At 40.2% G+C, this 26246-nt stretch overlaps 1 protein-coding gene and 1 non-coding gene across 10 annotated transcripts in view; both read left to right on the top strand.

Annotated features, from left to right (window-relative positions):
* TULP4 (TUB like protein 4) overlaps window positions 1–26246 on the top strand; it is a 230326-nt gene that overhangs the window by 159088 nt on the left and 44992 nt on the right. For all 9 annotated transcript variants that reach the window (XM_027602020.2, XM_027602019.2, XM_027602012.2 and 6 more), the window contains one exon: window positions 6258–6419. In XM_027602020.2, the coding sequence (XP_027457821.1) occupies window positions 6258–6419 (162 nt within the window). The remainder of the gene's footprint in view (window positions 1–6257; window positions 6420–26246) is intronic.
* On the top strand, window positions 11770–11877 carry LOC113928150. Its single transcript, XR_003521829.1, has one exon. It is a non-coding gene; the product is annotated as a U6 spliceosomal RNA (small nuclear RNA).

The raw sequence follows: 26246 nt of genomic DNA, 5'->3' as shown, positions 1-26246 counted from the left end.
TTCGGCTCAGGTCATGATCCTGGAGTCCCGGGATCGAGTCCCACATCAGGCTCCCTGCTCCACGGGGAGTCTGCTTCTCCCTCTGACCCTCTTCCCTCTCGTGCTCTCTAGCTCTCATTCTCTCTCTCTCAAATAAATAAATAAAATCTTTAAAAAAAAAAAAAAGAAATAAAAGGCATCCCGATTGGCAAGGAAGAAGTCAAGCTTTCACTATTTGCAAACAACATGCTACTCTATATAGAAAACCCAAAGGACTCCACCAAAAAATTGCTAGAACTGATACATGAATTCAGCAAAGTTGCAGGATACAAAATCAAAATACAGAAATCTGGGGCATTTCTATACACCAGTAATGAAGCAGCAGAAGGAGAAGTTAAGGAATCGATCCCATTTGCAATTGCACCAAAAACATAACATATCTAGGAATAAAGTTAACCAAAGAGGTAAAAGATCTGTACTCTGAAAACCTTAAAACGCTGATGAAAGAAAGTGAAGATGACACAAAGAAATGGATAACATTCCATGCTCATGGATCAGAAGAACAAATATTGTTAAAATGTCTGCACTACCCAAAGCAATCTACACATTTAATGCAATCCCTATCAAAATACTACCAGCTTTTGAAATTAACAAGTCAGGAAACGACAGATGTTGGCGGGGATGCGGAGAAAGGGGAACCCTCCTACACTGTTGGTGGGAATGCAAACCGGTGCAGCCACTCTGGAAAACAGTATGGAGGTTCTTCAAAAAGTTGAAAATAGAGCTACCATACGATCCAGCAATTGCACTCCTGGGTATTTACCCCAAAGATACAAATGTAGGGATCCGAAGGGGTACGTGCACCCCGATGTTTATAGCAGCAATGTCCACAATAGCCAAACTGTGGGAAGAGCCAAGATGTCCATCGACAGGTGAATGGATAAAGAAGAGGTGGTATATATATACAATGGAATATTATGCAGCCATCAAAAAGAATGAGATCTTGCCATTTGCAACGACGTGGATGGAACTGGAGGGTATTGTGCTGAGTGAAATAAGTCAATCAGAGAAAGACATGTATCATATGACATCACTGATATGAGGAATTCTTAATCTCCGGAAACGAACTGAGGGCTGCTGGAGTGGTAGGGGGTGGGAGGGATGGGGTGGCTGGGTGATAGACATTGGGGAAGGTATGTGCTATGGTGAGTGCTGTGAAGTGTGCAAGACTGTTGAATCACAGATCTGTACCACTGAAGCAAATAATACATTATATGTTTAAAAAAAAAAAAAGGAAGAAGAAGAAGAAGATAGCAGGAGGGGAAGAATGAATGGGGGGGAAATGGGAGGGAGAGATGAACCATGAGAAACTGTGGACTCTGAAAAACCAACTGAGGGTTCTAGAGGGGAGGGGGGTGGGAGGATGGGTTAGCCTGGTGATGGGTATTAAAGAGGGCATGCTCTGCATGGAGCACTGGGTGTTATATGCAAACAATGAATCATGGAGCACTACATCAAAAACTAATGATGTAATATATGGTGATTAACATAACATAATAAAAAAAAATACCACCAGCTTTTTCTACAGAGCTAGAACAGTCCTAAAATTTGTGTGGAACCACAAAAGACCCTGAACAGCCAAAACAATCTTGAAAAAGAAAAGCAGAGCTGGAGGCATCACTTCAAGTTATATTACACAGCTGTGTAGTGATCAAGACAGTAGAGTACTGGCACAAAAACATACACATAGATCAGTGGAACAGAATAAAAATCCCAGAAATGAACCCAAGCTATATGGTTAACTAATCTTTGACGAAGCAGGAAAGAATATCCAGTGGAAAAAAGACAGTCTCTTCAACAAATGGTGGTGGGAAAACTGGACAGCTACATGCAAAAGAATGAAACTAAAGTACTTTCTTATACCATACACAAAAATAAATTCAAAATGGATGAAAGACCTGAATATGAGACAGGAAACCATCAAAATCCTAGAGGAGAACATAGGCAGTAGCCTCTTTGAATCGGCCATAGAAACTCCTTACTAGATATATCTGCTGAGGCAAGGGAAACAAAAGCAAAAATAAACTGTTGGGACTTCATCAAAAACTCCTGCACAGCAAAGGAAACAATCAACAAAACTACAAGGCATCCTCCAGAATGGGAGAAGATAATTTGCCAGTGATGTATCTGACAAAGGGTTAGTATCCAGAATCTATAAAGAACAAAATTCAACACCCAAAAACAAATAATCTAGTTTAAAAATGGGCAGAAGATACGAATAGACATTTTTCCAAAGGAGACATACAGATAGTTAACAGACATATGAAAAGATGCTCAACATCACTCATCATCAAGGAAATACAAATCAAAACTACAATGAGATATCACCTCACCTCATTCTTACACCTCACGCCTGTAAGAATGGCTATAGTTAATGCAGGAAACAACAGATGTTGATGAGGATGCAGAAAAAGGGGAACACCTCTGCAAAGCTGGCGGGAATGCAAACTGGTACAAACACCCTGGAAAACAGTATGGAGGTTCTTCAAAAAGTTAAAAATAGAACTACCCTACAATCTAGCAATTGCACTACTAGGTATTTACCCAAAGGATACAAAAATACTGATTTGAAGGGGCACATGCACCCCGATGTTTATAGCAACACTATCAGCAATAGCCAAATAATGGAAAGAGCCTAAATGTCCATCGACTGATGAATGGGTAAAGAGGATGTGGTATATATTACACACACACAATGGAATACTACTTAGCCATAAAAAAGAATGAAATCTTGCCATTTGCAATGATATAGATGGAGGTAGAGGGTATTATGCTATGCACAATAAGTCAGAGAAAGACAAATACCATATGATTTCACTTATGTGGAATTTAAGAAACAAACAGATGAAATAGGGGAAAATCTAAAAAAAAAGAGAGAAGCAAGCCAGAAAACAGACTCTTAAGTATAGAGAACAAACTGAAGGTTGCTGGAGGCAAGGTGGGCAGGGAGGGGATGGGGTAAATGGTTGATGGGGATTAAGGAGGGCACTTGTGATGAGCACTGGGTGTTGTATCTAAGTGATGAATCACTAAATTCTACACCTGAAACTAATATTACATTATGTTAACTAACTAGAATTTAAATAAAAACTTAAAGAAATACAGCGTAGTAGTGTAAATGTATTTTCCTTATGATTTGGTTAATAACATTTTCTTTTCTCTAACGGGATTGTAAGAATGCAGTATATAATAGCTATAACATACAAAATATGTATTAATTGACTGTCTTTTTTGCTATTCATAAGGCTTCTGGTCAACAGTAGGCTATTAATAGTTAAGTTTTTGGGGAGTCAGAAGTTAAATGTGGATTTTCAGCTGCATAGGGGTCAGCATTCCTAAGCCCTGAGTTGTTCAAAGGTCAACCGTATTGTGAAAGGATCACCGTAATAACTCTAGGTAACATCCAGGGAATAATCTTTGACAAATGGTGCTGAAACAACTGAATGTCTTATATTTAAAAACAAAAACAAAAACAAAAAACCCTTGGGGCATCTGGGTGGCTCAGTCAGCTAAGCGCCTGCCTTCAGCTCAGGTCATGATCTCAGGGTCTTAGGATTGAGACCCATGTGGGGGGCCTCCCCACTCAGTGTGGAGTCTGCTCCTCTCTCTCCCTCTGCCCCTAGTCCCACTCATGCTCTCTCTCTCAAATAAATAAAATCTTAAAAAAAAAGAACAACAAACCCTTGATTCTGACGTTACACTCTGTACAAAAATTAACTCTAAATAAATCGCAGATGTGAAGGTAAAAAGTAAACTTTTCTGGAAACCTTGGGTTTGCAACCTTAAGGTAAACATTAGGTAAACATTAGGTAATTAGGTAAACATTCAGTGGATTGGACACAAAAAGCATGAACCATGAAAAAAAAAATTGATACTGGACCTCATCAAAACTTAAGACTTTCACTTTTTAAAAGAGACCACTAAGAAAATGAAAAGGCAAGCCACAGAGTAAGAGAAACTATTTGCAGCACACATATCTGACCAAGGATTGTATCTAAGATTTTTATCACACAATAAGTGTGATAAAATAAGATAAAAATAGATAAAAAAAATTTTCACTCTTAAAAATAAGCGTGAAAACTCATATTCATATATACGCAGACATAATATATACATCTATATGAATATTCATACACATAACACATATATATGAATGAATGGATACATATAGCAAGGGATTTGAACAGACTTGTCCCAAGAGATGATGTGCAAATAATCAATAAGCATGTGAAATGATGCTCAAAATGGCTATATTGGAGAAATGCACAGTGTTCTAACACTACGTACCTACTGGAATAGCTAAAATAAAAGAGACTGACAACACCAAGTGTGGGTGAGGAGTAGACGTGCTGATACCCTCACACACTGCTGCTGGGAGTATAAAATGGCATAACCACTTTGGAAAATAGTTTGGTCATTTCTTTTTTTTTTTTTAAAGATTTTATTTATTTATTTCAGAGAGAGAAAGAATGAGAGATAGAAAGCACGAGAGGGAAGAGGGTCAGAGGGAGAAGCAGACTCCCTGCTGAGCAGAGAGCCCCATGTGGGACTCGATCCCAGGACTCCAGGATCATGACCTGAGCCGAAGGCAGTCGCTTAACCAACTGAGCCACCCAGGCCCCCAGTTTGGTCATTTCTTATGCAGTTAGACATACACTTACCATACAACCCAGCAATTAATTCCACTCTTAGGTATTTATTTACTGCAGAAAAATGAAACCATGTGTCTACAAAAAGTCTTACACATGAATGTTCATAGCAATTTTATAATAGCCAAATACTGGAAATAACCTAAATGCCTGGCAGTTAGGGTGGATAAAGAAATTGAGGTATATTTATACAATGGAATAGTACTCATCTGTGAAAAGGAATGAACTGTTAATGCACACAAGAATTTAGAATACTCTCAAACCATTTCACTGAGTAAGAGCAGCCGTACACAAAAGTGAACATATTATACAGTTCCATTCATGTAAAATTCAAGAATAAGCAGCTAGCGAGAGAAATTAGATAACTGGTTGCCCTGGACCAAGGGTGAGGGTGGGGAATTGACTTCTGAGGGGGAACTTTATTTTATTGTATATAAATTATACCTCAATAAAGTTGATTTTTAAAAAGATAATACTATCAGCAACTACTTGCCAACAGTTTGGAAAACTTACATAAACTGGAAATTTTTTGAAAAATAATTTAATAGAACTGACTCAAGAAGAAGTAAAAATCTTAAAAGTTTGACTAATACTAAAACTATTAAGTAAATTGAAGCAATGGTTAAAAATCTTCCTACAAAAAAATTCAGAGCCAGATAGTTTTGTAGGCATGTTATACCAAGCTTTCAAGCAACAGGTCATCCCAGTTTATACAAATTCTTCTAGGCAGTGAGACAAGAGGAAGTACTCTCCAGCTCATTCTGAGAGGTCAGCATAACCTTAATAAATCCAGACAAATACATTACAAAAAAGGAAATCATAAGTTTATTTCACTCATGAATACAGCTGTAGAAGTTCTAAACTCATTAGTAAACCAACTTAACTGTGTCTATAAAAGACAATACTTCACCTCCAAGTTTGGCTGCTTCTAGGCATGTAAGGGTAATATAATTTGAGGAAATCCATAGAAGTAATTCACTACAGTAATAGATTAAAAGATTTTAAAAATGTAGTTACTTGAATAAATTCAGTAAATGCATTTGATAAGTGTATGTGATTTTTCCAGTTAAATTTTTTTTTCATTTTGATTGAGGGAATATTGTTAGCAGGATTGAGAAAGTTATATAATAAGAAACTGAGAACTTTGCTACTTTGATAAGTGACCCAGAGACACTAATGGAGAATCTGTTACTGTAGGTGGGAGGTCATAGAACAATGGCACTGGATCATTCTTGGTGAGGCCATTCACCAGATGTGTGTGATCAAGGATAAGTTACTTATCCCCTTTGTGTCTGTTTTCTCCATAAGATGGGCATGATAACACCTCCCACGAACAAGGCTTAAAGAATTAACATATGTGAAGCACTTACCACTGCACTGACCCTTGCTTTTCAAATTATATCTTTTATATTATATATTAGTGTTACAATACATATATTCTATATATTGTTTTCTTTAAGGCCATCTGACTCTTAGCCAAAGGCTAAGTTAATGACTGTAGTCTTTGATAAAAGTGCTTTCCCTTTCAGATTACAAATTGACACCTTTTTGTCTATGTGTGTCTCAAAGGTGAGTGATTTCACGTGGAGCCATGATGGGACTCAAGCACTTATTTCATATCGAGATGGGTTTGTCCTGGTTGGTTCTGTCAGCGGACAAAGACACTGGTCATCTGAGATCAACTTGGAAAGTCAGATCACATGTGGCATATGGACTCCTGATGACCAACAGGTAAAGCCTCTTAAATATGGGTGTGTAATGTTTAAACCGTGTGAGGTGAGGAGGAAGTGAATTGCATACAGTCACACACGGAAGGGGGAGGGGAGGGGGAAGCTGGCTCAGAAGCCTCTTGAATCCAAAAGTGAAGAACAATGAATATGTCCAGGTGAAAAATAAAAACTTTTAAGTGAACCATAGAGCGGGGAAATAATATTTCCCATCAATATGGTAAACATTGAGTTAACATTTTAACTATAGAAAATATTCTTACAAATACACTTTTAAATCTATATAAATAGTTGGTAAATGGATAATGGACATAATGATTCACCAAGGAAGTTCAACTAGTCAGTATTCATATGGCGGAAAAGTATGCATTTTTAGGAGAAAAATGCAAAATAACATAGTGAGGCTATAGTTTCACTTATTAGCAAAAAATAATAAAATGATACAGATGATATACTGGTTAATGATAAGAGTTCAATCCAAAGATTCTTACTCATTGCTGGTAATGTGTGCTAGACCTTTGGAGAAGCAATTTGGGCAGAGTAAGTCAAAAGTCTTAAAAAATTGTCCACTTTGACCAGGTAATATACTTCAGGAATTTATCTAAAAGAAATAAAAGGGAAGAAAATAAAAGTTATAATCATTAAAGTATTATTTATGATAGTAAAAATTCAGCAACAGCCTACTTGTCTAAAAATAGAATGATTAAGTGAACTAATGGTGTTACCTCTGAGAGGATTATGTAATAAGTAGTTCAGAAAATTGTGGGTTCTGGTTATGAAGACAGTCTGAAAGAGCTCTTATGATATAATGTTAAGGGGAAAAAAATCAGGATATGAAATGGTGTAGGTGGTATGATTACCATGTCATAAAACAACCAAAGGAAATTCATCCACATGCTAGAAAGACCTGGAAGGAGACAAAATGCCACAGTTAGGTTGTTTTACAGTGAGGAGCTTTTGGGTCATTTTCTAAAACCCAATTTTAAAATTTTCTTTAATTATCTGTTTTAATTTCATGAGAAAATAATATATAACCTAATAAAGTTATATATTGATAATTCATTTTTTAAATAGAAAGATTGGCCAGGTAAAACCTTTGTAAAGATGAAACGTGTGTTTTGCAAGCACAACAAAATCCAGAAAATGCCAGGACATTTCATAGCAGAGATTTTAGTTTGATACTGGTAAAAGCAAGCAGTATAATAAGGCATCATAACTTTCATTTTTGAATCTTTTTTCTTTTCAATTTTTTTTTTTTTTACTGAATTGCTTTCCACTAATCACTAAACGTTCCATGTTTCCATTTTTTTCTTTTCAAGTAAAAGTGGTCAATATTCTTTCTCTTTCTTCTCAACATTACTATTATGCGAGAGCTACAAAGCAACAGTTGCAACTCCCAAGTTTCTTCCATGGCTCCGAGGCTCCTAAGTATCCAGTAGCATATGAGTGTAACTCTTAGAAACCCTTGCATTTACTGTGACGTGTGTTTGCAGGTGTTTACTGCCCCTAGAGTCTGTTCTGAGAAGTTGGTGCAGCCCATTCAGTGGCCTTGCCCAGACACCTCTCCCTGCATGTTTCCTCCTTTGTGATGGGGGGTGTGAATTATTTCCTGCCTGTTTCCCCGGGGCTTTTGTAATGATCAGATGAGCGAACAGATGTGAAAGCACTTACAAATGTGGAAGTGGAAGTCTTGGCTTCACATTCTTCCCTTGCCTCGAGGGATGGAATGTGGGAGGCTCATGTCCCAATCCCCTGATGAGCTCTGCCTGCCCGTGTCCCCAGCAGACAGCATACTTGGAGTGTGACAGGCACAGGACCCAGACACACCAGGGGCACAGTGGGCAAGACTTGGCACCTGCCTTTGAGGTGCTGGGACCCCCAAACATCCTGTGCTGCGTCCCGGCAAAGTGGCTGGGATAGCTGACAGCATGGTGTCGTGGGCCTGACGGAGCACAGATGGGCTGCAGCTTTAAAGCCCGGCGGAGGCACTTGGACTTGGCTCTGTAGACCTGTCTGCAGCATCAGAGAGTGGCTTCAGCTGGTGGTTGGTCTCCTGGCCCACAACCTCTCTGAAAAACTGCTTTTACTGGGTCTGTATTTGGGGCTAACAGGTAGGATGTCATTGAAGGAAAGTGCTGCACTCACTGCCTTTACGAAAGGTTGCAGACCCCTGAAGCAATGAGGATCCTTAGGGGATACTCCCGTCAGTCATATTTGAATCAAGACATGGAAAAATAATATTCCTTCCTCCTTGTCTGTCACTCTTTCATATCTCTTGCTTGGTTTGAAAATTATTGATGAGAAAAGAGTATGAAGACAATTTGAAATGTAATGCCCTGAGCTCTTACCATTGGGAGCTGATGTTTAAAGCCGCGCCTCCTTCATCTCAGGCTGTCTCTTCTCTTGTCCCCAAGAACACCCTGCACTTAACATAGAGTAAAATGTCGTCCACGATGAAGCCACCTCCTTCCATCTTGAGATACTCCTGATCATACGGGATTTTAGGTTGTTTCCTAACTTTTATAAGCAGTACTATTTTACAAGTGAGTTTGAGAGTCGAGGTATTTTCATACCTAGACTTTCATACCTAGACTTTCCTACTTGTCGTATATTTTCTTCAGTTTAGAGTGGTGATTTCTGTACCCTTTTGGGGATGGTAGACTACTTTAAATATCAGATGGATATTGGGAATTGGGAACCCTTTTTCTGGAAAAATGTGCACACATACATATGTGATTATATCTATCACTTTGCATAGACCGTTGGGAGCTCATAGGATTCCATGTTCCTCCCCCTTCAGATCCCGGATCTAGACAGTCTAGAGGCGACACTGGGGATCATCTTCCCCAACTTTCTGATGCATATATTCAACCATTATAGAAAAGTTGAAAGAATGTACCTGCCTTAAATTCAGCAACTGTTTTCCTACGTTTGTGCACTCTCTCCTCCTCTTGCGCTTCTTGCCTCCCTTTCTCCCTCTCTTTCTCTTCATACACGCACACATTTTTGCAGTACTGTTTTTGAAAATAAGTTGTAGACATTGTGCACATCACTGTGAAATATTTCAACATGCTTGTCGTAAGAATAAGATCATTCTTCTACATTACCACCCCCAAGAAATTAGCAGTGATGTTTTCTGGTATCCAGGCTACTTCATAGCTCCCTAATGGTTACAAAAGTGTGTGTTGTAAGCTTTTCTTTCTTTTTTTTTGTTATTTGGAACTGGGATCCAAGTTTCCTACAGCAATTGTTTGTTACATCTTCAGTCTAGAAAAATTTCCCTTTTTTTTTTTTTAATGACATTACCTTTCTCACAAGTTTAGTGTGGTTACTTTGTAGAATATTCCACAGTCTAGGCTTGTACGATTGTTTACCCATAGTATCATTTAACTTCTGCTAGCCTCTGTATTTTCTATCATGTGAAAGTTAGGTTGAGATTAGGTTTGGATTAAACAGGTTGGGTAAGGATAATTAATAGGTGATACCCTATCATTCACACTGAGCCACATTAAAAGGCATATAATGTCTTGTTATCCCACTAGGAGGAGAGCTGAGTCTGATGGAACTCTTGTAAAAACAGAACTATTTTTAAAAACTATTGTTCTTAATTTCATCTATACTTACAGTGAATTTTTTCAAGCGATGTGTTTCATGTCAGACTAAAATTTGTCTTCCATTAAATTGCAAGAAGGGAATGTGATTCTACTTGGAGTTTATATAGTAGATAGTAGTATATAGTATGGTATAGTATATAGTAGACTGTCTTAGTCTCCTTGGGCTGCCATACAGAATTCTCCAGGCTGGAGGGCTTAAACATCAGGCATTTATCTCTCACGGTTCTGGAGGATGGAAGCTCAAGATCAGGCATTGGCAGGCTTGGTTGCTCTTGAAGCCTCTCTCCTTTTTTTTTTTCTTTTTTTAAAGATTTTATTTATTTATTTGACAGAGAGAGACACAGCGAAAGAGGGAACAGAAGCAGGGGGAGTGGGAGAGGGAGAAGCAGGCTTCCCGCGGAGCAGGGAGCCCGATGTAGGGCTCGATCCCAGGACCCTGGGATCATGACCTGAGTCGAAGGCAGACACTTAATGAGCCACCCAGGCGCCCTGAAGCCTCTCTCCTTGGCTGGCAGGTGGCCGCCATCTTCCTGTGTCCTCACATGGCCTTTCCTCTGGGTGCTCATCCCTGGTATCTCTTCCTCTTCATAAAAGGACACCAATTCTATTGGTTTAGGGCCCTATCCTTATGACCTCATTTAACCTTCATTATCTCTTTATAGGCTCTATCTCCAAATACTGCCACATTAGGGGTTAGGGCTACTGCATAGGAATTTCGAGTGGGATACAGATGTTCAGTCCATAGCCTCATAAAAAATATGACTCTTCAACAAATGTTTTGAAGAATAGAAAATTCACAGAAAAGACACTTCTATAAATTTAGCTTGGTAAACCTGAGATGTATTTATAAATAGAACAGTCTTTGTAGGGCTTGGAAGAAAAAGCAAAAGATATAAATAGAAAATGTCAGAGAAATAAATATAAATATGACTGGGGCAAAAATTTCTTTGGGTCCTAAGTTGATCAAGAGTAATGCAGCAGTGAAGCTTTTGCCTTTTCTAGGAAGCACCCAGCATCACAGTACAGTGCATAGGAGGAGAATGCTTAGTCCCCGCTACGTTCTCCAGGGGCCTGGGAGAACACCATGCCTCTTGATAATAGGAAAGTGCTTTGAGATATATACATTTACACACATCCATCTAGCATTCTCTGAGTCTTAGGTGAACATCGGTTCACTTTGAGAGCCTTTGAACCAGAGAAGGTTGTCGAGAACCTGAGGTGCGTTTCCATCAGGAGAGTTAAGAGATACCAACACATGATCCTTGTGTGTAGACATGAGCATGACTCTCCTAGAAGAACAGCGTGTAGCTGGTGGATCTGTGTCCATGGAAGATGGGACAGAAGGAAAAAACCCCAGACTCACATCTGAGGGATTTAGGTTAGAGTTAGAGTTTTCTTCCCGTACTGGTTTAGTACGGGAAGAAAACTCTAGTTCCAGCCCTTCTTGGGAGAATGCCTTGCAAGAAGAAAGCTCCCAGGAACACCCTTCTGCCATGGGCACAAGGAGGTCTGCCAAGAACTGCTTCTCCGGCAGGTGGCTTGTCTTTTTCTCTTCCCAGGTACCCCTTATCGACCACAGCTCCTGGAGTGTGGTGCATGCATAGTTTGGGTGCCTGAACCATTCGGATTTATTTTAAGGGGATCCCGAGGCATCGAAGCTGTGTACACTTTAGGGAAGTCAGCAACACCCGTTGTCACTCACAGCGCAGCCCCCAGGTCAGATGCCGTGTCGTTCATCCAGCGCTCGCTTTGGCAGCACATACACTAAAACTGGAGTGATACAGAGAAGCTTAGCTGGGCCTCTGCGCGAGGATGACACGCAGATGCCATGTGGTTCCTCCAGGCCTCGCAGCTTCCTCCCCCTCCTCGACTCAGGGTCCTTGTGGGGGATCTCAGTCCTCGCCTGTTGGCCTTTCCTCCCAGCTGCTTCTGCTTTCTCCTCGGCCAGACCTGTCTCTCTCCCGACGCCCCCAGGGCTGTGGGGCTCTTTCCTCGCGTGAAGCCCGTTCTCCAAGCAGCCTGGGGCTTCACATTGCCCCACCCGGCCCCCCACCCTCACTCTGACTGAAGCATCTGTGACCCCAGGCCGCATATCCAGGCCTCATGCCTTCTGGACACTGCTCTCCCCCAAAGCCAGTCCCTCTTCCAGCCTTGTCTTGCCTCTTCCTTGTAGTGTCCTTCAGACCCTGCTCCTGGAAGTCTTCCCAGCTGCCGCCTTAGCCCACACATCCACCGCGGGCTCCCGTGCTCGTTCCTCGTTCTCACCTGGTCCGCTTGTCAAGGCTCCAGTGTTGGGCGTTTCCCCTTTTTTCTCTCCTTGGGGTGAATTCTCCCACTGCCAGAGCCTGTCAGCTCCCACCTGAGCATGCAGGCTCCCCGAGCTGCGAGCCGCGTGAGCCATCGGTCCCTCTTGTCCCTCACGCTGAGCACCCGCTGCCTGGACCCTGCTCAAATCCAGCCGGGTCCCAGCTTAGCTTGTCAGTCTTCCTCCCTGCCCCCTCCTCTGTTGCTGATCACTTGCACCCAACCTGGGAATTCCACTGGACTTGCCCTCTCCCTGTCTTCACCCTCCACTTAGTCACCAGCACCTGGTGATTCCACTCCTTAAATCTTTTTGTGTCAGCGATTATTTATATTTAATGCTAAAGATGGTTACATTCAGACCAGCTTAAAGGCAAGTGTTTCAACTCTCACACACCTCACATTCTGTAACAGGGCTGCTGGACTTGGCGACTCCTAAGTTCTTCCCATCTTCAGCTCTGCTCCCTGGCTGGTTCCTTCTTTTTGTCAATGGCCGCTTCTGCCACCCTGGGCTGCCCCTTTCCTGGTTCCTGAACAGTGAGGGAATGAGTGACTTTTCCAGTCTTTGAAGTTATTTAAAGATCTCCCTTTGCCTGCAACCGTGGCTTGCAAACTGTTCCTCACAGAATTCTGTGGAGCTGCCTTCCTAGGGCAGGGGATGGAGTGAGCTTCAGGGAGGAGGGGGCCTGGAGCACCCAGACCAGATCCCCGGGCAACTCCACTTCTGTTTTAGATATGAAATGGGGATTATGTCTTACATTTTGTTTTTGAGGGAAAATCTATAAGATAAACATATGAGTCTGGTCCCTCTCTAACTTTCTATTTATTTTTACTGTTTATTAAATTTAAAAGCAGTAGTTTTGTAAAAGTCAAATAGTACTACTAGGCTTATAATGAAAAATTTAAAAAACAAACAAAACACCGGCACCTTTTCATTCCCTTTGCTATCCCTCCCACTCCCTGATCCCTGCTCCCTGTGGCAACCACTTGTAACTCTTTGTTTCTCTCCATATTTCTGAAAGATGATGGGCTTGTTCTGTCAGATCTTGATGTTTTGGACTCAGGTGTTCTTTACTAACTTCCTACCTGGAAAGTGAGAAGCTGGCTCTCTTGGAATGCCCCTTTCCATACCCAGCCTCCTAGTGTGCTCCTGTCTCCACAGTTGGTCATTCTGTGCTCAAAGTGTGATTCGCAGACAATGGGCACACAAAACCAGGGTTGCATTGTCTGCCTTGTGCACTGTTGGCTTTGCCCACAGTTAGTAATGTTGCCTTACTTAATTGCTTAGTTGTCTGTGTACCAATCACAGATTAAGTCCTACACCCCCCCCCCCCCCAATATTAGAAATCTCCTCCGAATGTGTTCCTCCACTTGGGACTTGGTTTTCTGGTGCTGTCCCTCCTGGGGCCCTCAGCTCCCTGCCCCAGCAACACACCTGGCTCCCTGTGCCATGGTTCCCTTCTCTGCCCTGGTGTGGGTGCCCCTATTTCTGCGATCACCTTTATTTCGTGGTCTGGTGGAACCCTCATCATGGTGGAACATGTCTTCCGAGTGTTGGAAATTTCAAGACAGTTGTATGTTTAGCTGGGACACCATGACCCCTTTGCAACCCGTCCTTTCAGCTCTTTGGTATTTTCTTTTCTTTTTCTGGAAATCTTATTACTTAGATGTTGCCCTTCTAGATTGATGATCTGATTTTAATATCTTTCCTCTCCCAGTTGCTTTGCTTTGCTTGCTTATCCTATTTTCTGGGCAATATCCTGAGCTATACCCTCCCAAGTTTTCTTTGACTTTTAAAAAATTAACGCTATTTTTAAGAGCTCTTTTCTGTTTTCGATTGTTCTTTTTTTAAAAAACACAACATCCTATGATTCATGGAGGATGAAACAACGTGAAGATATTAATTGGAGGTTTTGAAGTATCTTGCTGTATTCTTCATTGTCTTTCTCCTTCAGATTCGTTTTGGCTTTGTTTTGGCTTCTCTCTTCCATATTAGATGCTTTTCTCAAATGTCTGGTTGTCACTGGTCATCTGCTCGTATTGAAGAGGTGGAGACTAAAAAATGATCTGGACACTGGGCAGTGGTGGTGCTCCTACATGATGGGCTCCACTGTGGGGCGACCACTGGACTTGTCCTTCCGCATGTCCCTCACCTGGTGACTGAGGTGGGCTTGTTTCCAGCACCGAGTTGCCAAGCTTTTCCTATAGGCCCCTGCGCTGTGTCTGTGTCTTGCCCCCGCCCCGGGCTTCTGTCCAGTCCCTCCAGAGGGTCAGACAGATGCACACCTGCTGTTTGTGTGCATGGGAGATGTGTGGAGGTTTGCCCGTTCTCTTTCAGGGCTTCCACCCAGTCCTCTTGTCTTCTCCCAACCCTCACGTCCATTTTTGAAAGGTCTTTGGCTTCTGTGGCATAAATCAACTTATTCCTAGTCTTCTTCCTTGCTGTAGGTTTGGGCTTCAGTTTGCTCAGGTCTGTTTGGTCATTTACCATGCGTCCATCTGCTGTCCAGTTTCTAGATGTTGGCTTCTCTGTCTGCTGACCTCCTCTCTCCAGTTCTCTGTTAGAGTGTCACGCACATTACTGTTAACTGAGGGCTTGGGAAGGTATCCAGGCCATCATATGACTCCCCATAACTTTCTAGCCTCCTCTCTGGCCCCTACTACCCTCCACACTAGCTACAGTGGACTGGTTTGATTTCCTAAATTCATATTGCTCTCCTGCCTTTGCACTGCTGTTCCTCTTGCCCTTGTCCCTTGTCTGTCCAGGGAAGTTACACCTGTCCTTCAAAACTCAACCCAGACATCACCTCTGGACCGTCTGCTGCCTTGCTCCCCTCCCCACCCAGGCAGGGTTACCGTCAGTCTGGCTCCCTGGCTCTAGCGTTCCAGGAGCTCCTCCTGTGTACCAAGAGCACATTTTGTAACATTTTCCACATTATGTTGTAACTGGTGGATGCCTGTTTTCTTCCTCACCATATGTGAGGGCAGGCACCACGCCTCATTCTTCCCCGTAGCCGGGACTCCTCAGAGCAGTAGTAGCAGCGTGCAATGAGTGAGGGAAGAATGTTTTCCCTGGGAGTGCCGGCTTCCCTCCTCTCTGTGCCTCGGGATGACTAAATCCATGGCCTCACCTAAGAAGTGCCATATTCCCTGCCCATCCCCAAGTAACCCCCCCCCCCCACACACACACACACGAGAGGAATTCCTGGTTTACCCCACATCCCTGCCCTGGGAGGACCCAGCGCTAGTTTTTCATTCATTCTGTTTTATACAGAAAATACTATTTTATGCAGAAAAGTCTAAATTGGGGGGTTTTTCACATCTGCCAGTATTGGCGTGGAGATTTCATTAGTTATGACTGATTAGATTCAGGTATTTTTTGTTTTGGTTTGTTTTGTTTTCATTTTTCAGGCTGTATGGTTATCACTCCTGTAGAAAGCAGTTTGAATGGGGATCCTAATGTCTGAATTCTTCTTCCTACTCAAATCCAAAAGCAGTTTCTGAATGTGAATCATTGTCAGTTTAATCCTAACCCATGGTATAGAAAATCCAGCTCAGTGAGAGTTATTAGATATTAGGATACCCTGCCAAGAAAATACACGTGATCTCCTTGGATGAAAGCCTTTGCAAGATGACATGTTCCTGTTTCCTGGCATGGTGCCCCTGCCATGTTGCCTGAGGACAGCAGGATGGAATTAATGACATCTTCACAGACCACCTGCCCTAAGACTTGTTTTCACCTTTTCTTCCTGCGTCATATCTGTCCTCTGTTTACCTCTCTCCAGCTCTTCTTTGCTCTTTGAAATGACAATTTTTACTTATCCTGAGCCAACAGACTTTTTTTGTGTTATAATTCTGGAATTCTCCTCTTTATCCAGTGTGCCTGTGACACATATTCATGATAAACATCCTGGATTTACATTTAGGAAGTTTATAGCCACAAGAAGGAAATGTTAAGCCTCATTTCCTTTAACAAGGACACAAGTCAGTATTTAAAAAAAAAAATCATAAAGGCAAATGTTTGTTGTTTATCAATTTTGGAAGTATTTATAGTTACTTCATAGAGTTAGTTATCCAGGTGATGAAATAAACAAACCATGATTAAATTATATAGCAGAGATTGTGTGTGAGGATCATAAACTTAAAAAATATATCAAGAGCACAATCCCATACAATAAAGGAAAGAGAACTAGAGCTTTAAAAATACATTTTCTTCTCCAAAGTGTGTACAGACGGTCCCCATCTTATGATGGTTTGACTTATGATACTTTAACATTATCATGGTGCAAAGGCGGTATGCATTTAGCAGGAACCATTCTTCAGATTTTGAATTTTGAATTTTAATCTTCTCCCGGGCTAGCATGGCACTGTTGCGATGCTGGGCAGGAGCTACAGCTCCCAGTCCACCGCGCAGTCACCAGGGTAAGCAGCCAATACCCTGATAGCCCTTCTGCACCCATGCAACCATTCTGGCTTTCCCTTTCAGTAGAATATTGAACAAATTACACCAGAGATTCAACAGTTTATTGTAAAATAAGCTTTGTGTTAGATGATTTTGCTCAACTGTAGGGTAAACATCCTGAGCACGTTTAAGGTGGAACATCATAGGCTAAGCTGTGATGTCAGTAGGTTAGGTGTATTATATGCATTTTCAGCTTAGGGTATTTTCAACTTACAGTGGGTTTATTGGGATGTAACCCTATCATAAGTCAAGGAAGATCAGTCTGTAAGGGAAAACAATGATTTCAACAGATACATACTGTACCTGACCTTCAATTAATTACAGTAAGTAGCCAGCGGTTTCTCCTTTGGAATGTTCTGTTAGGAAAAAGATATTCGTCACATAGGTGGAATATTTTAAGTATTTGCTGCAGGTGTTCATAGTCCTAACGAAATACAGGTATACTTTTATATAGTAGATTTTAAAATGTAGGTGAACTGAGTTTTTGGAATTGTGATTATATTTTAATATCCACATAAAGGAATCTTCCCTATTTCAAAGAATATTCAGGGGGTGGCTGGGTGGCTCCGTGGGTTAAGTGTCTGCCTTCAGCTCAGGTCGTAATCCCAAGGTCCTGGGATCGAGCCCCGCTTCAGGCTCCCTGCTCAGCAGGGAACCTGCTGCTCCCCCTGCTTGTGCTCTCTCGCTTGTGCTCGCTCTTTCTCAAATAAATAAATAAAATCTTAAAAAAAAAGTTTAAAAGAATATTCAGTAGAAATTGCCCTTGCTTAGAAGGTGGTGGTTTGGTGTGAAATGAGAATTCTTCACCTAATACATTTTTTGGCTAAATGTCCAGACTTAGTTTTCCAGGACTAGAGGTAATATTTGTTTATAAACACTAAAACTCTTTTTAAAAGAAGGAGGTCTTGGGGCACCTGGGTGGCACAATTGGTTAAGCATCTGACTCTTGGTTTCAGCTCTGGTCATGATCCTTGGGATCGTGATATCGAGCCCCATGTCAGGCTCCACACTTGGCAGGGAGTCTGCTGGAGATAATTTTCCTCTGCGCCTCCCCACCTCGGGCTCTCTCTCTCAAGTAAATAAATAAATCTTAAAAAAAAAAAAAAAGGAGGTCTTAAGTAATTAAATAGACCTAATACTTCCTTAGGCACTTTAAACCATGATTTCAAATTAAGTAGAAGTCTGGGTCGGTACATCTTAAACAGCCCCAAGAGTTTCCGATTTTCAGATTTGGCACCTGCAGATGTAAGTGGGGCTACATCTTCTCCTCTAGCCTCTGTTCTAGTTTATTATTGTTTTATTGTTTTTGTGTTCTTTGACCTAGGAAGAGGGAAGGTGTATTCTTTTTGCTCTTGGATTCAAAGTGTAGGTCCCAAGCCTCTTCTCTGATCTGATAGGTGGCATCCACTGATGTGATTGGTGACGCCGAGTCCCGCAGTATTTGTCCACCACCTTTAAATCCTGCTGGTGCCGGGATGGGGACAGCAAGGAGAAACATCACTGAAAGTACCTGTCGTACTCTGCAGCATTTATGAAAGGGATACTGTTTTTATGTACATACCTTGCAAAAAATATGACATTTATTTCCCATTTGGAGTGGAGCAAAGTCAGGACTTGAGTGGTTAATGGAGCAAGGTCACTAAAAGGGGGATTTCAGTGCAAGCTTTTTAATTCATTTCGTTCAAAGAATTGAAAAACTAAAAATTTTACATTGTTTCTATACGATATCTTTTCAGAGCTACTAATTGCTGAAGAAAAGACTATCGTAGATACTAATATACACTTAAGGCTTTAACACATTAATCGGTTACAAACATTAATTATTCATTTACTTTTTAAGTATAAGGTTATGATTGAAGTACCAACGTAGAACTCAAGGAGATTTGCTAACTCTCCAGAAGTATTTATTCTAAGTGATAAATAATTCTGGAGCGTTTTTTAATTAGGTAATTTTTAAACTGTGATTATTAAAAAACCAGTAGTATATAAAAAATAAATAGAATAAAGAACTCATTTTGCCACATTTGCCTTTTTATCCCTTTATTCTTTTTTAATTTGCTATACTTAAAGTAAATCCCCAGTAGCATGGCTTACTTCACTTCAGAACGTGGCATTTCCTTCCGTAACCTCAGGGCTGTGCTTACACCGCCTGTTTACTTTGAGGAAGGCTCTTGTCAGATTGAAGTAAATAACTTGTCTGGTACTTGGATTAGCCCAGGGCTGTAAAGGAGGACATCTGTTGCATCAGAGGAGATGGGTATTCATTCTGAAGTTTCTCTTTGTCTTGCACTATCACCTAGGAAACAGCTTATAAAGGAAACTTTAAAAAGTCATGTAAATCTTTGTTTTTTGGCTTAAAAAGTGATGTTGCCACCACAGTTTTATAAATGAAAAGTAAATGGCTGATATTTGACTAAACAGGTAATGACTACGTCATAGATGAGGGCAACTCTTTGACAGAATAAAAGTCAAACTTAACAAAACCAAATTAAAAAGAATCATAGTGTATTACTTGCAAGGAGTTATTCACCCTGAGAAAATATTTCCCTTTGCTGGCCCATTAAGTGCTGGTGTTTGGAGCGACTCTGCCAACTGCCCCTGGTCCTCCACCTGGTCCTTTAAGGTAGTAGTTATAAGTGCTATGTCAGTTTTAGCTTCACTGGACAGACTTGAAAGCCATTGTGCTCAACACAGCAAGAAAGAAGCGTGGAGATCTCTCTCACATAAGCTCTTTACTTAAATTATTTATCATGTTTAATATCCACCAACTCAATAGAATAACACCTCAATGATCCATTCTTATGCTGAAGACCCTCAGTCATGAGTGAAGTGTAAGTAGGTTAAAGGACCTATGGAGTAGAGCTCCTATCTAGCAGTTGTGGGAACAACTTTGAAATTAGATTTAGTTGAAACCATTGGAAAGGGTGATTTTCTTCCTTGCCTCCCCATTAGATTTTTTTCATGACTTTTCAGTAGAGTGTGTACTGCAAAAGGGAAGCCCGTTTTATTTTAAGCCCTAAACGGAACATATATAGGAATGATTTTTGCCAAAATAGGCAGGGAGGATGTGAATAACAAAGAAAATAATGGAAACATACTTGGGAAGAGAGGTCAGGAGATGGCCTCCCACCCTTCACAGCTATCTTTCTGCAACTTTTGACACTGTTTAGGTTTTTTAGATGTTTCTTTTTGTGATTCTGGAAGTTCGGTTGAGCTCTTCATAGGAGAAAATAGATTTCTTTAGCAAAAGCAGGTGCAGCTACTATGTTTATACTTTTCTGGTCATTGCTATTTTGGTTGACTGACAATGGTAATTAAGATGTTTAAAAATTAAATTGCTCTTTGTTATCTCTGGACTCAGATCATTGATGAATCACTATATGGAACACTCAGTATAGATAAATTATAAAATACATTAAATTAAAAAAAATCTTTCTTGAAATTTACATTGAACAGTTTAAGAATGAAAGATGGAGGGACACCTGGGTGGCTCAGTCAGTTAAGCATTTGCCTTCGGCTCAGGTCATGATCCTGGGGTCCTGGGGTCCTGGGATCGAGTCCCGAATCAGGTTCCTTGCTCAGCGGGGAGCCTGCTTCTCCCTCTGCCTGCCACTCCCCCTGCTTGTGCACTCTCTCTCTGACAAATAAATAAAATCTTAAAAAAAAAAAAAGAATGATAGATGGGAAGCAGTTATTCATACAAATGGATTATTAAGTGTGTCTTCTAAAAGAGTGTGTTGGGCAGGAGCAGCATCAACAAGGTGGCTGAATAGCAAGTCCCAGACCCTCCTTCCCCCAACAAACACACCAAATCAACAATACACAGACCAATTCCCTTTGTGAGGAATCCAGAAACTAGTTGAAAGGCCCCTGTACCCCAGGTGAGTGTGAAACCAGCCACATCAAAGCTGGTAGGAAAATTCAAGATACCTTCTTTCCATAATGACTACCCCTGGCAAAGTGCAATGTGATCGAGAGAAAACCCCCAGCCCCAGCTTCTCCCCAAGAAGAAAAGGAAAAACTGAATCATATGTCTAACATTCTGATTTTTTCTGGATGTGGCTGAAGCACTGGCTTCTGTCTCACCTATCTCAAAGGGCTAGCAGGATGGCTGGGGGCCACTGAGAACTAAGAGTGGTTTGAATTAGTGTGGCTACATCCATATAGTGATTCATCAATAATCCCTCCCCTGGCCCAATGCAGAGTGAGCAAGAGAGGAAAATAAAGACAAAAGGACTACAAGACTGGTATAAAACAATTAACAAGATGGCAATAGTAAGTTCTTTCCTATCAATAATTACTGTAAATGTAAACAGATTAAACTCCCCAGTAAAAAGACATGGAGTAGTTGAGTGGATTAACAAAACACAAGGTCTAACCATATGTTGCCTACAGGATACTCTTTAGGTTTAAGGTCAGATGTATGCTAAAAGTAAAAGGATGGAAAACGATAACTCCATGCAAATGTTAGCCAAAAGAGAGCAGGGGTGACTGTATTTATATCAGACAAAATAGACTTTAAGTCAGAAACTGTCACAAGAGACAAAGAAAGACATTATATAATGGAAAAAAGGTCAGTTCACCTGGAAGATAGAACAATTATAAATATACATGCGTGTAACATCAGAAAACCTAAATATATGAAACACTAAATACATAAAGCAAACACTGATAGAACTGAAAGGAGAAATGAACAGCAATATATATAGTAATGGTAGGAGACTTCACTATTCCACTTTCAATACCAGATAATATATCCAGACAGAAAATCCATAAAGAAGCAGTGCACTTTAACAACACTGTGAACCAAGTGGACCTAACAGATGTATATAGAACATTTCACCCAACGGAAGCAGAGTATACTTTCTTCTGAAGCACACAAGAAACATTCTCCAGGATAGTTCATGTGTTGGGTCACAAAACAAGTCTTAACAAATTTAAGGAAATTGAAATTGAAATTGAAATTACATGAAGTATCCTTTCCAGTCACAGCAGAATAAAACTAGAAATAAATAGTAGAAGTAATACTGGAAAATTCACACATATGTGGAAATTTAAGAATACACTCAAATTAACACCCATTTGATTAACCAAATGGGCCACTGAAGAAATCAAAAGGGAAATTAGAAAATACCTTGAAACTAATGAAACTGAAAACACAACATGCCGAAACTTATGGGATGTAGCAAAAGTTATACAAAGAGGGAAATTTATAGTAATAAATATTGACAGTGAAAAAAGAAAGATCTCAAACAATCTAACTTTACACCTCAAGGAACTAGAAAAAGAACAGACTTAGCCCAAGTTAGCAGAAGGAAGGAAATACTAAGATTTGGAGCAAAAATAAAAAATGAAAAATAGAAAAACAATAGAAAACAATGAAACTAAGAGTTGATGTTTTTAAAAGATCAACAAAATTGACAAAACTTTAAGTAAAAAAAGAGAGATGACTCAAGTAAAATCAGAAATGAAAAAGGGTGCCTGGCTGGCTCAGTCAGTAGAATATACAACTCTTGATCTCTGGATTTTAAGTTTGAGCCCTACAATGGGTGTAGAGATTGCTTAAAAATAAAATCTTAAAAAAAAAAAAAAAAAAAAAAGGAAATGAAAGGGGATATTGCAACTAATGTCACAGAAATAAAAAGGATCATTAGAGATTACTATGAACAATTCCATGCCAAAAAATTCGATAACATGGAGGACATGTATAAATTCCTAGAAACATACAACTTTACCAAGACTGAATCATGAAGAAATAGAAAATCTGAGCAGACCTATAACTAACAAGATTGAATCAGTAATCAAAAACCTCACAAGAAAGAAAATGCCAGGACCAGATGGCTTAATTGGTGAATTCTGCCAAACATTTAAAGAATTAACACCATTCTTTCACTCTCTCTTCCAAAAACTTGAAGAGCAGGGAACACTTCCAAACTTATTTTAAGTGGCTAGCATTACCCTGATACCAAAGCTTGACAGAGACACTGTAAGAAAAGAAAATTACAGACCAATATCCCTGATGAATGTAGATGCAAAAATCCTCAACAAAATACTAGTAGACTGAATTAAGCAGCAAGTTAAAAGGATTATATACATTAATCAAGTGGGATTTATTCCTGGTAGGCAAGGATGTTCCACATACGAAAATCAGCTAATGTGGTACACCATATTAACAGAATATAGGATAAGAATCACATGATCCCCCCTCAAAGATGCAGAAAAGACATTTGACAAAATTTCAGCACCCTTGCATAAAAAAAAAAAATCTAAACAAACTAAGAATAGAAGGAAATTACTTCAACATAATAAAGGCCATATAGGAAGGTCCCACAGCTAATATCATGCTGTAACAGTGAAAAACTGAAAAGTTTTAGCTCTGGGATCAGGAACAAGACAAGGATGAGCATTCTCTCCATCCCTATTCAATGTAGTACTGGGAATTTTAGAGCAATTAGGCAAGAAAAGAAAAAAAGACATTCAAATAGGAAAGGAAAAAGTAAAACTATCTGTTTACAAATGATATGATCTTATAGATAGAAAACCCTGACGAGTACACACACACATGCACACACGCATGCACACACACACACGCACACACAAAACCTGTTAGAATAAACAAATTCAGTATGGGCGCCTGGGTGGCTCGGTTGTTAAGCATCCGCCTTTGGCTCAGGTCATGATCCCAGGGTCCTGGGATCAAGCCCCACATCAGGCTCCCTGCTCAGTGGGAAGCCTGCTTCTCCCTCTCCCACTCCCCCTGCTTGTGTTCCCTCTCTCGCTGTCTCTCTCTCTCTGACAAAATAAATAAAATCTTTAGAAAAAAAAGAATAAACAAATTCAGTAAAGTCGCAAGATACAAAATCAATATATAAAAATCAGTTGCATTTTTATATACTAGCAGTGAACTGTCTGAAAAGAAGAAAACAGTCCCTATGTGCAATAGCATTAGAAGAATAAATGAATGAATTTAACCAAGGAGGTGAAAGACTTGTACACTGAAAACTAAACACTAATGAAAGAGATTAAAGAAGACACAAATAAATGGGAAATATACCGTGTTCAGGACAGAAAACTTAATATTGTTAAAATGTCCATACTACCTGAAGCGATCTAAAGGTTCAATGCATATCACAATCCCAGTGGCATTTCTTACGAGATAGAAAAAACAATCCTAAAATTCAAAAGGAACCACAAAGGACCTAGAATAGCCAAAACAGTTTTGAGAAGAGCAAAGCTGGAGGAATAATCCCACTTTCCGATTTCAGAATACGTTACTGAGCTACATCAATAAAACGGTGTGGTACTGGTGTAAATGCAACCATAGAGACCAGTGGAGCAGAATAGAGAGCCCAGAAATGAACCAGTGCATATATGGTCAACTCTCTTCCAACAAGGCTGCCAAGAATATACAATAAGGAAATGATAGTCTCGTCAACATATGGCTCTGGGATGACTATATTCATATGCAAAAGAATGAAATTGGACCCTTGTCTTACAGCGTATACAACACTCTACTCAAAATGGATTAAAGATGTAAACTCAAGACTTGAAACTGTAAAACTCCTAGAAGAAAGCATTGGGAAACTTCATGTTGTTGGTGTTGGCAGTGATTTTTTGGTTATGACACCAAACACATAGACAACAAAAGCAAAATTATTCAAGTGGGATTACATCAAACTAAAAAGTTTCTGCACAGCATAGAAAACAATTAACAGAACGAAAAGGCAACCTGTAGAATAGAAAATATTTGCAAACTGTGTATGTGATAAGCAGTTATTAATATCCAATATATATAAGGAGCTCCTTCAGTTAAGAAGCAGAAAAAATAAAAGCCAGATTAAGAATGGACAAAGGACTTGAATAGAAATTTCTCCAAACAAGTAGATGAAAGATGCTTAATATCTCTAATCATCAGGGAAATGCAAATCAAAAGCACAATCAGATATCATTTCACACCTGTTAAGAGTGCAATTGTCAAAAAAAGAAAAGACAAATGTTGGCTAGGATGTAGAGAAATCGAAACCCTTTATACTGTTGGTGGATTGTAAAATGTTGTAGCTGTGGAAAACAGTATGGAGGTTCCTCAAAAAAGGAAAAATTGAACTACCCATGTGATGCAATAATCCCCAAATTCTTTGGGGTATTTTTCCAAAAGAATTGAAAGCAGGTCTTGAAGAGATATTTATACAACCATGTTCATTGCAGCATTAGTCACAGTAGCCAAGATGGGGAAACAACCTAAATATCCATCAGTGAATGAAAGGAAAAAGAAAATGTGATTTTATGTATATATATATCACACACACACATATACATACGTACATACACACAATGGAATCTTATTCATCCTTAAAAAGGAAGGCTGAATACTGCTTGGATAAACCTTGAGGACATTATGCTAAGTGAATATTCCAGTCACTGAAAGCCAAATACCGCATGATCTCACTAAATGAGGTATCTAAGATAGTCAAACTCCTAGAAGCAGAGAGTAGAATGATGGTTGCCTAGGGCTGGGGGAGGGGAAAACAAGAAGTTGCTTTTCAGTGGGTATAAAGTTTTAGTTATGCAAGATGATTAAGTTGTAGAGATTTGCTGGATAACATTGAGCCTGTACTTAACAATACTGTATGGTACACTTAAAAACTTAATGGTATAGATCTGTTAAGTTTTCTTACCACCATAATATATTGAGGGTCTAAATTTATTTTGAAGTCAGTTTCTTGTTCATTTAGTATTATATTTTCTTCATAAGCCTTTATTAATACCACAGCATGATGGTGGCTGTGGTTTGATGCAGAGCCCCTGTATGAGCGCCAGTGTTTGTTTGGATGGCTGAACTACAAAATTAAGTTTCCCAGCATTCCCTGTAGCATTCCTGAACCACAGGTGCATTGTTGCTCTTGACAGCCCTACCCTTGACATTGAATATATCCTTGTGTCATGTTGAGGAGAGGTGACATGTGCTGCTACCAGTGACATTCTCCTGATTAAATTCTAGGCAGGCCCCATTGAGCCCCCTTCTTGACTAGGCCTCAAACTTGGCCTATAAAACTGGATTCTTGGGGTGCCTGGGTGGCTCAGTCAGTTAAGCCTCTGCCTTTGGCTCAGGTCACGATCCTGGGGTCCTGGGATTGAGCCCCTCATCAGGCTCCCTGCTCGGCTGGGAGTCTGCTTCTCCCTCTCCCCCTGCCTGCCACTCCCCCTGCTTATGCCTCTCTCTCTCTCTCTCTCTCTATCTGTCAAATAAATAAAATCTTAAAAAAAAAAAACTGGATTCTCATCACAAATGATTTTATATGCGTACGCGTGCGCACACGCACACAGACACACACACACACAGACACACACACACACACACACAGCCTAAGAGGCTTGAACACTAGCACAGTTTCTGTCAACACAAACTGTGTCGCTAAAGAGGACAACTCCAGCCCCCTTCACTTCTTGCCTGGGA

Source organism: Zalophus californianus, chromosome 7 (genome assembly GCF_009762305.2).
Source record: "Zalophus californianus isolate mZalCal1 chromosome 7, mZalCal1.pri.v2, whole genome shotgun sequence".
NCBI lineage: Eukaryota > Metazoa > Chordata > Mammalia > Carnivora > Otariidae > Zalophus > Zalophus californianus.
The sequence above is the reverse complement of the archived record's forward strand: the minus strand, read 5'-3'. Positions and strand labels throughout refer to the sequence as shown.